We start from the raw sequence: 14,471 nt of genomic DNA on the forward strand, positions 1-14,471 counted from the left end.
GAAACATAACCAATACAACACTTGCATATTTTGTACACTAACTAGGTGACTATGGAAAAATACTAAAAACCACCTGAAAAGAAAATTTCAAGATACTGTACGTTTTAAGTTATTAATTTTTGATTACATAAACGAGTAAAGCCAAGCTCTCTCATTTTATTTTTAAAATACTCGGATATTAAGTATGTTACACAATTTTATTTGCAACTAAAAATCTGAATCTTGTATACATAAAATAATTAAATTTACTAGGTCTTTATGCAATACACAAATTTAAAAATCACTGTAAACATGTGAATAATAAAAAAGAAACTGCAAAAAATTCAGATATTATTTACCCAATGTAGAGAGAGAATGTTCATATATACATTTAAAATATTTAGTAATTCTTTAATGTTACAAACAGAAGAATTTCATAGCCAATGTGAAAAGGGTTAAACACTAAAACAGGACACCCATCATTTAGGTAGAACAAAAATTATTTAACAAAGGTTACCTACAATAATTAGGGATTGTGGTACCAGGACAGTTGGAACTTTATAGATGCTTATTTGTAAACAAATGGTTGAGAAATTATTCAAACTAGCCAGAATATTGTTTTGATTGCTTTTATATATATATAAACCCATTCTGTACACAGTGGAGCAATTTGACCCACCTATGAAATGTGATACAATAAATTTACCTTCACAAAATTTGGCAAGCTTGTAATAAAAGTATTACTACTAAAGATTTGGACATGGATGTATAAAGCCTATATACTAAGTCAAACTGAGTGCAAAGTGATTTTCATGTTAATATAAAACTGTAAGATGAAAAATGTTTTATTTCATTTGCATAATCTATTTTTCTTCTGTGTTGGTTGTCAAAAACAAACAAAAAACACTAAATCATGTAGTTTTCAATAAAACACAATTTATATTTGGAACTAGAACAACTTCCCGAAATTATTATAATTTGACTTTATAGCTAAGCTTTTCTTGGGAACATGTCTTCAACCACCAAATATATACAAGTAGTCTTAAGGTTCCTGTACATTATATTATGTCCTTTCTGTTGGTTATAAAGAGGCCCATCACACAAGTAGTGATTTTGATAATTAGCATAAAAATATGGGGGGGGGGGGCTTCACTAGTGGTTTTTACAAATTTGGAATATCTCAACAAATTAAGAAGTTCAATTTTTTATGTTCTTTCTTGACATTATGTGTAGTTTATGTTTCTATTTTTATGTCAGAAAATTCTGAAAAGGAGAAATCAAAGCCAGGACACAAGAACAAAAATTCAAATTTGCTATAATATCTCCTTTTGAAACTAAAACTTAGAAATTATAAACAATGTTTTGGTTCAAAGTTTATTCACATATATTGATAAATTAGGTTTTGTAGGTAACATGTCACTTTAACTGTTGTACACAGGGTTAAGCAATTAACAACAGAATATTTTCAATGGTTTCATTCATGTGCTTTATATCAAACAGTTTATCTAAATGTTTGAGAATACAAAACAGGCATGTATATGGTCATTTTAAACTGCTCGAATTATTCTACATTAACTATTAGTGGAAGATACCATTTTACCCAAAATGGTGTAATAACCGGATATCACGTCAAAACTTACGCAATCTGTTGAATATTTTTCAAATATTTGTCTTTTAGTTTATTTGGATGTGGATTTTCAGGCTGTCCGTACTTCTCCCTACGTTCTTTAGCTCGATCCCTATAACCAGCCTAAACAAAACAAGTAAAAAAAAAAAAAAGAATTGAAATCCATTATTGGGAACATTACCAGTTAGTAAAACAACTTTTTTTTACAATTTCTATCTAGGCTCTTCATTCTCCAGCTCACACTACTTAATTTTTTTCTTCTTTTCATTTTATGGGTGTTCATGGAAAAAATTAAACATTTGAAGGTGTCTCCTGTATACACAAAGTTAGTTTTTAGTTATTATTTTTTAATTGACCTGAAACACCTCATAACTAAATAAATTTAAAAAGAGAGTTAAACTTTATCATAAACCAAACATGTTAACTATCCATAAGTCTATTATTGATTTGCTTAAAGCCTTGATAACAGTATATATATTTTAAAGATAAGTATACTTCTCTCTCTGCCTTTTCCACAATTTCCAGTTCTTCAGGTGACAGTTTGGTTCTTTTTAAGGTTTCCAGGTTTTGCTATACCAAAACAAAGTTAATCTGTATTAATGAAACATAGTACAATGTACCATATGTTCAAATCAGCTAAGTGGGCATTTTTTTTACAACTTCTTTTACTTATTAACTCATGTTCAGAGCAACTAAAATCACATGATAATTTACAAAAATGGCTATAGTGTTCAACTATCATGAGGGAGTTTCACATTCAGATCCCATTCAAGTTGGGAACTTTTGTTAATTTTTATATTATATTTACAATAAGGTCTCGGACTATTCGAAACAATATAAATAAAATTAAAGATTAAATCAGGGATAGTTTCATATTACATAATAAACCCCAATTACTATTTCATACGTCAAAAACAAATATATTTTCAACCCAATAGATGGCTCTACGATACATTATTACCGTTTTCAGCTTCAGTAAAAGATTTTTTAATATTCAGTCAAAAAACTTGTAAGCATTTTTTATGAAACTATGCATTTGCCCTTCACCATCAAATTCTCTGCCTTTGCCATCAGAACTAATAAATTGTAGGATCAGATATTTGACCATGTAGGAATATTCATTTGAGAACCAGTTTTTTTACATGGTTCATTATATAAGGCTTTATCAAAAACCAAATGTGGATATAATATAAAAATATACATAACTCAAAATTGTAATTAAGGACCACTTACAGAAGACAACCAAATATAAAGAAAAAATATTTTCATGAAATACTAGAGAATCAATAAACATTCTTCATAGATATATTGTTACTAAAATTCATTTTTACAAAACCTGTTCATAAAACATTTATTTAGATTTAATTTTAAGAAGAAAAATTATTCAGAATCTACCATCATATGACATGCATTCAGCTAGTTGTGTAATAAAAACCAGAGTTAATCAGAAATCTATTACGGTTTTCAGGTGCATGGCTTAATTAAAAAAAAAGAATTAGCTTGTTTAGCACAAACAAGACCAGTTTTCAGGTGCATGGCTCAATTAAAAAAAAAAAATTAAGCTTGTTTAGCACAAACAAGATCAGTTTTCAGGTGCATGGCTCAGTTAAAAAAAAAGAATTAGCTTGTTTAGCACAAACAAGACCCTTACCTTATGTAAATCTGAAAGCTGTTGATGTCTTGATAGTGCGTCCTTATTTGGGAATTGACGTTTACAAAGCAAACAAGCCATCTTCTGCAAGTCGGTAAGTCTCATCTCCCAGGCCCTTAAAGGATCTTGTACAAGCTGACCATCTGCCATAGTATCTGGCTCAGTGTCTGAATCACTGCAGTCATCATAAGCTGCAACAAGGCTGGGTTTGAGTGTAGGTTTGCTGATGCCTAAACAAGAAGTGTGTATATTAGCTACAACTACAAAATATTAATATAATGATGGTAAGGTTTGACAATGCACAACAGATGAATTAGTAACTTCACTTATTTTAAAGGTACTCATTCACTGAAAGGTTCCAAAATGTACATTTAGGTACAAAAGAGAGTTCTATGACAAATAGATTGCAAGAAAGAAAGAAAACACGATATAATAATGTTGTAAAGAAAGCAAAGCAGATGAATTTTACATTTTTTCAAATTACCAACTTAAAAAATTGTCTGTTCTTAAAATAAGCAGTACTTCCAGTTTTATTTTTCTACTCTGACAAGTTGTATTTGCATCAATGGGAAATGTATTAATTTCCATCATTCCTAATAAAATTTACAACACTTGCCCAAAAACTGAAAAATTAGCACTAGCACTTTTTTAAATTATTTTGTACAAACAAACATTAATAAAAACACAAAAAGAAAATTAGAAATCTTAACATATCACTTATTATCCTATTTTATAATTTGAAGGGCGAGTTTCATTTGGTTTGAATTTCACATAAACCTACATGAGAGCTATCTGCGATAGCCGTCCAAAATTAAGCAGTGATAGACTACCTGGAAGGCAACTAGTAAACACCACCCACCGCCAACTCTTGGGCTACCCTTTTACCAACAAATAGTGGGATTGACCATCACATTATAACAGACCAACAGCTGAAAGGGCGAGAACGTTTGGTATGACAGGGATTCGAACCTGCAATCCTCAGATTGCAAGTGGAGCACCCTAACCACCAGGCTCTTGAAGTGAGAGAAAAGACAATTTTCTAATAATTTAATGTCCTTTTGCCTATTAAAAAACTTGAGATGCTGGGCTTGGAAAGGTTAAACACACAGACCTTCTGAAGTACCCACCAAGTTCCACTAATAAAGTTAGATGGCTTGAATGGGTAGTAAAAATTTTGTTATAAACATACAACATTTCAACAAAGTTTTGATGATGATAAAACATTGTCAAAAAAGTTGCACATTTGTTAATATGTTATACATATAATCAAATTTTCTTAATTAACCATTCAAGCCATCTCCAATCAATATCATCCCAAAGTGGATTCCTTGCCATCAAATCCAATCTAAATAATATTAAGCTTTTATGATTAAAAGATACCTACCTGCTAATGTAATCTGAAGAATACTTTTCTCTTCAGGATCTTTTTTTATAGAGTCGCTAATCAAGGTTTGTCTGTCTGTGTGTGTGGTTCTCTTCTCCAAAACGGCAAAACCGGCATCAGCAGCTGCAGACTGCCTGAATTGTTCCGCCATCTCTTTGTACTGTTGAGCAGACAAGTTTTGCTTGGCATTTTCTTTCTTTTGGTTCAAAGTTTTTGCCCATCTTTCCATGTCCTAAATAAAAGTGCCAATAAAAGTTTAACATCTGCAATACAGGGAGCAATGTTTCATAAAGTATTATTACCAAATTATTTTCTTCATTGCTTTCAAAAAAACCCCGAGGCAAGAGCTTCATTTTTTTTTTTGTTTGTCTTCTGATGTTTGCCATCTCACTTTACAAAAGTCTGAATTATTAATCTTATTTGTGAAAATCAAACATATTAATTCAAAGTTCCACTATAGGTAAATATTAAAACTAGGTTATTGGCGACACAACTTCAGACAACAGCTGTTTTATCAAGTTCATAATTCAATACAAAATACTGTTTCTAAATGCATTCCAGTTATGTCTACATAATTTTTATAGATGCAGCAAATAAATGAGATAATCATGTCAACCTATGTGCAAAGAATACAATAAGGCAATTTATACCTCATTTTACATTTCTACCAAATGTCAGTTGCATCCATTGAGCACGCATGTGAAGCACACCTATACTAGAGAAACCTTGATGTTTCCAATATCTTTTGAGCCTAATACAAGTCTTACAAATTAACACTTTCCAAAAACTTTTTCATACTTTTGCTGTAATAAGTGTTCTTTGTATATATTGTTTTACAGGAAGTGTCTTACAAAAGAAACATGGATGTTATTTTTCAACAAACAGATTTTAGACTTCTAAATATAAGGTTAATAAAAAATTGAGGACCTAGATGTAAGAAAATGTTTTTTACACAAAAGTACACAATGGGCTATCTGTCCTCTGCCCACTACAGGTATCAAAACCCAGTTTCTAGCATTGTAAGTCTGTAGACGTATGATGAGAATTGCAAAAATTATAATTTTAATGACTATCTTTTCACTTTCTTAGTGAGAAGTTCTCTCAAATCACTTAAGTTTCTTGGTCTTGTACACACCTTGGCTATCTTCTTGGCAATTCTGACTTTGTCCTGCTTGTATCTAGACTTATCATCCTTGGTTGATTCTGCTTCAGTTCCTCCTGAGAAAATTTTTTTTTTTATAATCTCTGTTAGTACAAGTTTTCTTGATACCCAGCCATTTTGAAAGACCAAAAAATTCAACTTATTAGTTACACTTTTTAACAATGAAATAAAATCTGGTCAGAGGGAAGGAAAGATTAAAGAAACAAATAGTAAAATGTATCAAGATTTAATTCTTCATACCCAATGTCTCATGAGTGCTCGAAGTCTGCGTAGGAGCAGGCAGGTACGTTTGTTTCTCACCATCCCAATATACGAACTGCTGAGATTCCGCATTATAGTAATACTGAGAGTTAGCATCGTAATAAAGGCCCGTCGCTGGATCATAGTAATACCCTGAAGTTTCGTCATACTGATATGAAGATGTATCAGGAACTGGGTACTTAGCATAAGTAACACCATCAACCACAACTGATCCTAGATTAACCTAGTTGAGAGATTATGTTTTTATATTTTAATCTTATAAAGATAATTGCAGTTTATAAAGCATACTCTGAAGAGTTGGTTGATAATATACAGATCACTATGCAATGGTAGGTTTGAAAGCATAGTTATAAAACTGGTTACAACTTAAAAAAATACACATCAAGTTCCATAATTATGAATATTTTAGAAATGTACTTACTATGAACAAAAAATTATTATCAGGGAGAATAAAAATATTGTATGATCATTAGAACTGTATATTAAACATTGCATTCTAATCTGTTTAAACAGAAAGGTATATTTTTAGTCATAATTATGGCCAGGTTGATTGAGTTTTGCTCTTAAATACATAACTCACTCCAATTGGAAGTTATTACTGTACTACTGAAGTGGAAGAGTACATGCTTTATTTTTTTAATTTTCTCCTAACCACCTTCACTTCTCACCAAGAACATACAAAAGAGAAGTGTACAAAAAGTATATGGCAATCATTTACTGAAAAAAAAAATGTTGCTATTCAAAAACAGTGCACAATTGATAATATTTCTCTTCTAAGAATCACATCTGCAACTTATACTTGTCAGAATGTTCCATTTAATACCTACAACCATTACTGGTGTGGTTGAGTTCTTAAAAGGTATTTCTATAAATTTCAGTGTTTCACATTAATTCGATATTTAGTTAAAATCAATAAGAGGATATTACTGTTACAGGTTTATTCATACCTGGGATTTTGCTCCTGTACCTCCCTGAGGTCCTTTAGAAATTGTAGCTTTTCCCTGCACAATCTTCTGCTTTGTGGCACCTGACTTCTGAAAATCCTATAGGTCAAAATCAAAAAGAAATATCCCCTGTTGTATCTCTTATATCCATTTAGCTAAGCAGTTTTTGGACTTTTAACACCTACTAAAGAAGTCTGATTTAATTTTACTTGAACAAAGACATCATGCACATCAAATATGAATACAATGTTAATTTAGTTACCACATTCTGTAGCAATGTAAATGGTCTTTCCTTATTTTTATACCTTTATCTAAGCTGTGTCGTGCAATCAGTCATAATAAATCCAATTTCAATTTGGCTTTCAAAAGATATGGATTACATATTCCTTATATGTACAAAGAATCTTTGAAATAAATGATTACTAATTATGTTGCTTAATATAGTTTAGAAATCTTACCGCTTGTTGAGTTACTTGAGTTTGTACATCACCTATGAAAAGAAAATCTTTTATCATTTAAGGATTAATTTTTGGGTTTGTAGAAACACTGAAAAATAAGAATTTACATTTATGCTTGTTTTTAAATGAGTTGGACTGCCTGAATATTCCAAAGCTTACATAAACTAATGTTTAATTGCAACTTTAAAATCTTTACAAAAAATGTATACATTATGTTCATATGTTAAACATTTAAAAAACAGAAATTTATCTACAGTAAGAACATATGTAACCTAAGTTTTCTGGGCAATTTACAACATGACATAAAATTGATTTTTTTTCTTATTCTTACCTATAAGTACTTTCCTCAATAGTAAAAGAGTCAAACAAGTGGTTTAGTGATATAATTACAATTTAGAATAAAAAAGCTAATAAAACATTTAATTACATGTCTAAGCACCTACCACTTGCAACTGCTTCAGAGTCAGCAGAATAAGTTCCATAATTACTCTGATAATACGAACTGTAATCAGCCTGAGAACACACAATACAAATGCAATTACATTCTGCGACATTCGTATGAAATCCTTAAGCATGTGAAGAATTACATTTAAGTACTTTATCAGAGAAATTTATCAACAAATATATTTTATTATTTCCTAATGTGTTTTAAACACTGTAAAAATCAACATTTCACAGTGTAAACTTTTTGTGGTCATAATCTTTACCTGTCTAATCACGTAGTTTCCCCAACATAACAAAATAAAATTAACATGAAAATTGAGTGCTTTTGACAGATGGATCTTCAGTCATCAGGAACAAAACTACCATTCTGCCTTTTCCTTTGATGAAAACAGGTCATGTTGAAAATGTTAAGATGATTTGTTAATGTTAGTTTTCAAATATATAATGCGAGGTAGGATAGCAAGAGATGGAAAAAAACAGTTGTAATAAGATTAACTATGTTACTCAGAAGTACGAATAAAAACATTTTAGCAGGTTTCATTTCTAAGCTAAAGTACAGCAAAACATGTGGAGATTATTACATAAAAATGAAAAGCTCTTTCCTGTGAATGACAACTCATTAACCATATACTTTTGGTTGCAGTCAATATGAGAAACTTTGTAACCACCATGAATCTATACATACTGTCACTTTGAAAGTAAGATTATACCTTCATGAAATCTGAGAAGCTTTCAGTAAATGATTCAAGTTTGTCACACAAAAAACAACAACAAACAAACAATTTTTAAATCAAGTACTTTTACCAAAGATTTGTCTGTGATTTTATAAAGACCTTACTGAGTCAGTCTGAGTGCAAAGTGATTATAATGCTAAGAGAAAAAATACTTTCATCTTAAAGTTTCATATTCCATTTACCCAATCTCTAGGACGTCAAGTGAATCTAATTGAAAACACCTTAGATGTGACAAAATGTTGCAACCGAAAAAGGATTGAGCATGCAACTTAAAGGAAGGAAATCAAAATTGGCAGGCAAACTGGTAGCTACACTTATATCATTGATAATAACTTTACAGCAAATATTCAGTCATTAGTTAACCAGGCTGGGTTTTTGTTCAACTTGAGGGTAAAGCAAAATTTTAAGCTACACCTACTGTATTAAAAGTTATAGTTTGAATACTATAACAAGCACAAAATGGTTATGAGGTTGGTCAAGCCCATAGTGATAGAGTTAAATTACACCATACATGAGCAGCTTGTGTGCATTCCTTGCAGAGATATACTTTTATCTAACCTAAAAAGTTTCTAAATTTTACATTTTTAGTTACTTTTATAACAATTAATAAAAATACACATAATAAAACAAGAAATTTAATACTGGTGTGTGGATCTTGTACATTTTTGCACTCTAACTCTTGATAAAAGTTAACTTCAAGTGTTGGTTGAATTTTATTGCTAATATTTCAAACTTAGAACACAAAATAACAGCATGCACAACAAACACAGTGCTCTAGAACTATTGTAATTCAACTATCATTCTAATCAAGCTATAAGTGGGTTTAAGTTATTCTCTTGGTTGGTCAAAGTGACTCGGTGATAGTAAATAATGAAACTGTACATCGAATAATTCATAACTTGTCATCAGAATGAGCTAGCCTTACAAGGAATTCAGTAAATTAAAATATTTTTCTATTCGTAATGAATAATCCAAAAGCAAACGTCAGAGATTACTGAAATGTTTTGAATAACAGGATGAGATTGGAGAGTGTAAGTGTGGGTTTGACTTTCTGGTTTATATCTCAGTAAAACAAGAAGAGTGGAGGCTATAACTTTAGATTACGTCTTAGCAAATTCTATATGTGTGTAATTTATATTAAAATTAGTAGATACATCTAAACAGACAATTTGGAGCAAATAAGTATCACATGATACAGAGAAGTGGATAGTGCAAATTTTCCAAACTCATAAAACTATGTTTTTAATACCAAGTTTACTGACATACAATGATAACAGAATAGTTTAATTAAATTTTGAATATAACTCTGTACAACGATTGTGGCATGCACTTTGATCCTTTCATATATATAGGGTTAAAGTTTTTCACATATACTTTTTTTTAATAACTATTTGTTGATGAATACCTTATCAATGCATAGGGCTCCCTTGAGGGTTAGATCAAAATATTGCCCCCCCCTCCCATATGTCACTCTCCATGAAGACCCAGAGGGTACATATGACAGGTTTGTTGACAATTGATCTGTTAGTTCATCAGTTACAAGCACACACATGCAGGTTTTTGTCAAACAATAAGGAAATAATTTATCAATTGAAAGAAAAGTCACAAAACTTCTCACATACAACACCACACCACCCGAATCTTTTTATGATAGTTCTAAAATCGTTTTTTATTTCAATACTCATTGGAAAAAAAGCACGTGATTCACCATAACAAAAAATATACAAAAACAGAACCTTACCTGATACTTTTCATAACCTTGTTGGTATGGATCAACCTGACCTGAAGATGTCAATCCTGGTTCAGCCTAGAACATGAAAATTAACCAAACATATTAAATTTGGTCAATGATAAACTAATTAATGCTGCAACATTTGCTGTGGCTAATTACATTAAAAATATGAATAACTGAAACATATCCCTTGCTTCTCTACAACACAAAATACTACATCAAGTCATTGAAAAAAACACTACTTTGTTAGGCAAAATTATTTTTACTTTTGCTTAGTATAACCATCTGTAGTGTGGAAAAGAATAGAAATTTCTTTCAGTCTAAAAACTACCTTATGCACATATCCCTACAGTTCAGGCATAGCTATCTCTAATTTTGAACTACAGAAAGAAAAACCAAGAAAACAAAATCATGGTTAACTTTGAATGTTATACATATGTACGTACATGAAAATATTAATACATTTAATACACTAAATGAAAGTAAAAAGTCCATACCCGATTTGTCCACTGAGCGGCTGCTAAAGCTACACTTGCAGCATTGGCACTGGCAGCACTATTTTTTGAAAAAAAAAAAACTTCTGTAAAGTTATGCACAATATTCCTAATACTGTTTAGTATAATTGAAATGATGAATCCAAGATGTTATCGCATATAGACTATAAAAATAACTATTATATCTGTAGATTATTTGAAAGTATGCACTTAAAAGAACCCTGTGACATTAACTAGGTTTAGATATTTACAATCTACATAACGATAGAGGGAGCACTATTACAAATAGTTTGTGAGAAGAAAATAATCCTGGCTTTCAGATGATATGTGTACGAATACATTAGATTCAGAAGTTGTATAATAATAATGGGGGGGGCAGACAGAATTTTTTAATACTGAATTACATTGTTTGTCCTTGTAAGAAATATGAGATACGTGTACTGGAAAGGCCTAAAATATTGACTTTATTTAGTATAGTAAACAGAAATCAGTATTGTGTTATCATTTTTAAATGTGTTATGTTTACATACTGATGCCCTAGATATTCTGTATTTTTTTGTGATTTTTTGGTGATATACAGGAAAGCCTTAAGGATTTCTCTGAAAGTTTATTTTGTTAAAGTAATTACTTTTATAGAATAACAGAACTCTTGCTGAAATAACTTGAGACTAGAACAATGTATGGCAAAGGAATCTACCATGTAAAGTCCACCAGCAAAAGCTTAAACATTAATTTAGTCTTTTTGATAGAGCTTTACATGATTCCAAACAGGAGCATATAGATATATTAGATATGCAAAATATAGCTATATAAATACTATCCATTTATATCAGTTTTGATACTTTAGACAATTTTGTTTTTTCTTCTAACACAGTGAGTTATTCCAGATATCATTAGACCTGTGATGACGTAATTATAATAAACATGAGTGAAATATAAGCTCACAAGTAATGCGAGTGCTACGTAATGGAATCACTTACAGATATGTCATATAGTTGTTTTTATTTCTTTATGAAGAGTAAAGGTTACCAAACAAAATGCATCTTGATTTAAAAAAAACTCAATAACTGTATGTAAGAAGTGTCAGATATGATAACGTTGAAAGTTTACAACAAACGAACGTGCACACTCAATTTGCACAAAAATAAAGATTTATACCATTTTAGTTATAACAAGGCATTGCAATAAAATAATGAAAATCACTCCTCAGTTAATTTCTTACCTGTGTATAGCATTCACAGATTTTCTTGCATACGTTACATTAACTGAAAAAATAAGAAATTATGAATATATATATATTTCCTATATAATATTTAAGCTAATACTTGAAATACAGCATGAAACTTATGCTTTGTTGCTAGATACTCTTACACAATAAAACAATCATTACGAAATTCATTAAAAAATTAAAAAAAGATACATTTGTTATTATTTCAATGTATTTAATAATATTAATAATGAGCATTGTATACTTAAATTTAACACGCGTATGCAAAGAACTTATTCTTCATTAACTACCTTGGAAAAAACGTGTTAAGGTACATCAACCAATTATAAAAAAGGAGACTGGCGAAGAAAAAAAATCATGATAATTAAGCATCCAATTCTTTACAACTATTGAAGCAGAAATTAAAGATTGTTTCTTGTATAGGAAAGCACATTATACAAACAATAGTACATTAACAAACAACTTTGTAAGCATAATGTCATCTATTATAGAAAACATTATACATATTTCAACAATACCTTGGTTTGTCTTCCTGGCACAACACAAACTAAACATACAAGATCTATAGATCAAAGAAAGAGAGAGCAGTGACATCTTATAAATTAGGTTTATAAACCATGTATTCCAATATGATAACTGTATTTGTATATAAACCCTGTATGCTTAAGTTTTGTCATACCCGATGAAGTCAGATCAAGGTAGGGTCAAAACGTAATATCTTTTATACAGTAAATATTATATGCTTAAAAATCATTTTGTTAATTTACTACTTGAAGGCTACTGAAGTAATTTCTATATACTTTAAAGGTTATGAGTGAATCTTATGGATGTTTAATTTGTTCTAATAAAAAAAGGCTTCATTTCAACTTAAAAACAACTATAAATCAAATCTTCCAAGAATAAACATTTTTCCTTATAAGACAATCTTTTGAACAAAATTATCAAAATAATGCATTCTTAAAACAACTTCGCTTCATAATAACTTGCTTGTTCTTTGAACTATACAATACTGACAAATACCCAAAATATTACCTGGTCTATTATCTATATAAAACTGGCCATTCATTGACAATAACATGTCATGAAGTTGTGTGGCCTCAGATATAGAATGCAACTCCACTAAACAAAACCCTCGGGATGTATTGGTCAAAGGGTCTTTGGCTATCCCCAAGCTTTTAATCGGTAGGGAAGTTAATTCACCCAAAACAGAAAGCACCTTCTCTTCTGTTGTCAGTACATCGAGATTACGAAACAGCAGTGCTATACAATAAAAATCAATATTTACATTGTTATCTGCAGCATGTTTCTATGTGTGTAAGTATCAAAGTATTTTAATATCCACATTCATTCATTTAAAACACTCACAATACTTTTACTTACAAAAATAAAATCAAAAACTTTTCCAATAATGAAGGACTATTGCTTAAATAAATTAATAAATAAATATATAAACATTGTACATTTAAAATCAAAGATAAGAAACTTCCTATCAGTTGTCATTTTCTTGTTTTTTCAAGAAAAATTTTTAATTTTTTTTAAATATTCAACTGTTTTTCTAAAGTATGATTGATGCTTAAAACATCTACCTAAATAAAAGAATCTTCTTCAAAAAAAAAAACACCTTAGAGCCTAATATATATATATATTTAGGATTATGATAAAATCAATGAAGACTTCTAATTGTCTACTGATAACTAAATAACATTACCATAATTTGGGCATACCCAGTAATTATAAATAAAATCAGTCCTTATCATTGATCGGTACCTCATATGTACTGCAAGCATGGCACTGCCACAGATGCCTAAGATTCAAGTTGATATTTTCCCCAACTTTACTTTTTAGGCATAAAATGGTTAATTGCATTTTACTGCAAACTAAAATACAACTATACATGTATAACTGTCACACTTCTTGGATTTTTGGTGCTTACTTTCCCTAAACCATCTCAAAAACCTGCCATCAACCTAGCATACCTTAACCCTTTTCGAGATGTGTCACAGGTGAAAGGCCATGTCTTCTCGTTTGTTGACTTGAATTCAAATTTTATTGAACTACTATTTCATGAATTTATGTCAATAACTTTAGTATCAAACTATAGATTATAATTCAAATTTTAGTACTATATGTTACTCAATTTGTTAATTTAAAAGTAAATATTAAAAAAAACATAAACATAGATTTTTGTGTGTCACATGGTATGTTGAATGCAGCACTAGTTCAAATTGGATGTTTGTGAAGTCAAAATACTAAGTCTATAGTTTCGAAAGAATTAGACTGAAATTACCAATATTGACATGTAAGAATATAAAATAAGAGCCTCTTATCTTTTCTATTTGCTAAGATATTGCTCATGTAATAAATCAAACACAG

General features: G+C 30.1%; 1 protein-coding gene across 1 annotated transcript in view; it reads right to left on the minus strand.

Annotated features, from left to right (window-relative positions):
• Positions 1 to 14,471, minus strand: part of LOC106466501 (RNA-binding protein 5-B-like) — a 42,081-nt gene that overhangs the window by 394 nt on the left and 27,216 nt on the right. The window contains exons 9-21 of the mRNA XM_022394528.1: positions 13,131 to 13,358; positions 12,093 to 12,135; positions 10,874 to 10,931; positions 10,386 to 10,451; positions 7,910 to 7,979; positions 7,467 to 7,498; positions 7,012 to 7,107; positions 6,044 to 6,287; positions 5,777 to 5,859; positions 4,642 to 4,873; positions 3,258 to 3,487; positions 2,102 to 2,176; positions 1,620 to 1,729 (exon numbers count right to left, since the gene is read on the minus strand). Of these exons, the coding sequence (XP_022250236.1) occupies positions 1,620 to 1,729; positions 2,102 to 2,176; positions 3,258 to 3,487; positions 4,642 to 4,873; positions 5,777 to 5,859; positions 6,044 to 6,287; positions 7,012 to 7,107; positions 7,467 to 7,498; positions 7,910 to 7,979; positions 10,386 to 10,451; positions 10,874 to 10,931; positions 12,093 to 12,135; positions 13,131 to 13,358 (1,567 nt within the window). The remainder of the gene's footprint in view (positions 1 to 1,619; positions 1,730 to 2,101; positions 2,177 to 3,257; positions 3,488 to 4,641; positions 4,874 to 5,776; positions 5,860 to 6,043; positions 6,288 to 7,011; positions 7,108 to 7,466; positions 7,499 to 7,909; positions 7,980 to 10,385; positions 10,452 to 10,873; positions 10,932 to 12,092; positions 12,136 to 13,130; positions 13,359 to 14,471) is intronic.

This window comes from Limulus polyphemus, unplaced genomic scaffold, assembly GCF_000517525.1.
Source record: "Limulus polyphemus unplaced genomic scaffold, Limulus_polyphemus-2.1.2 Scaffold2280, whole genome shotgun sequence".
NCBI classification, from domain to species: domain Eukaryota; kingdom Metazoa; phylum Arthropoda; class Merostomata; order Xiphosura; family Limulidae; genus Limulus; species Limulus polyphemus.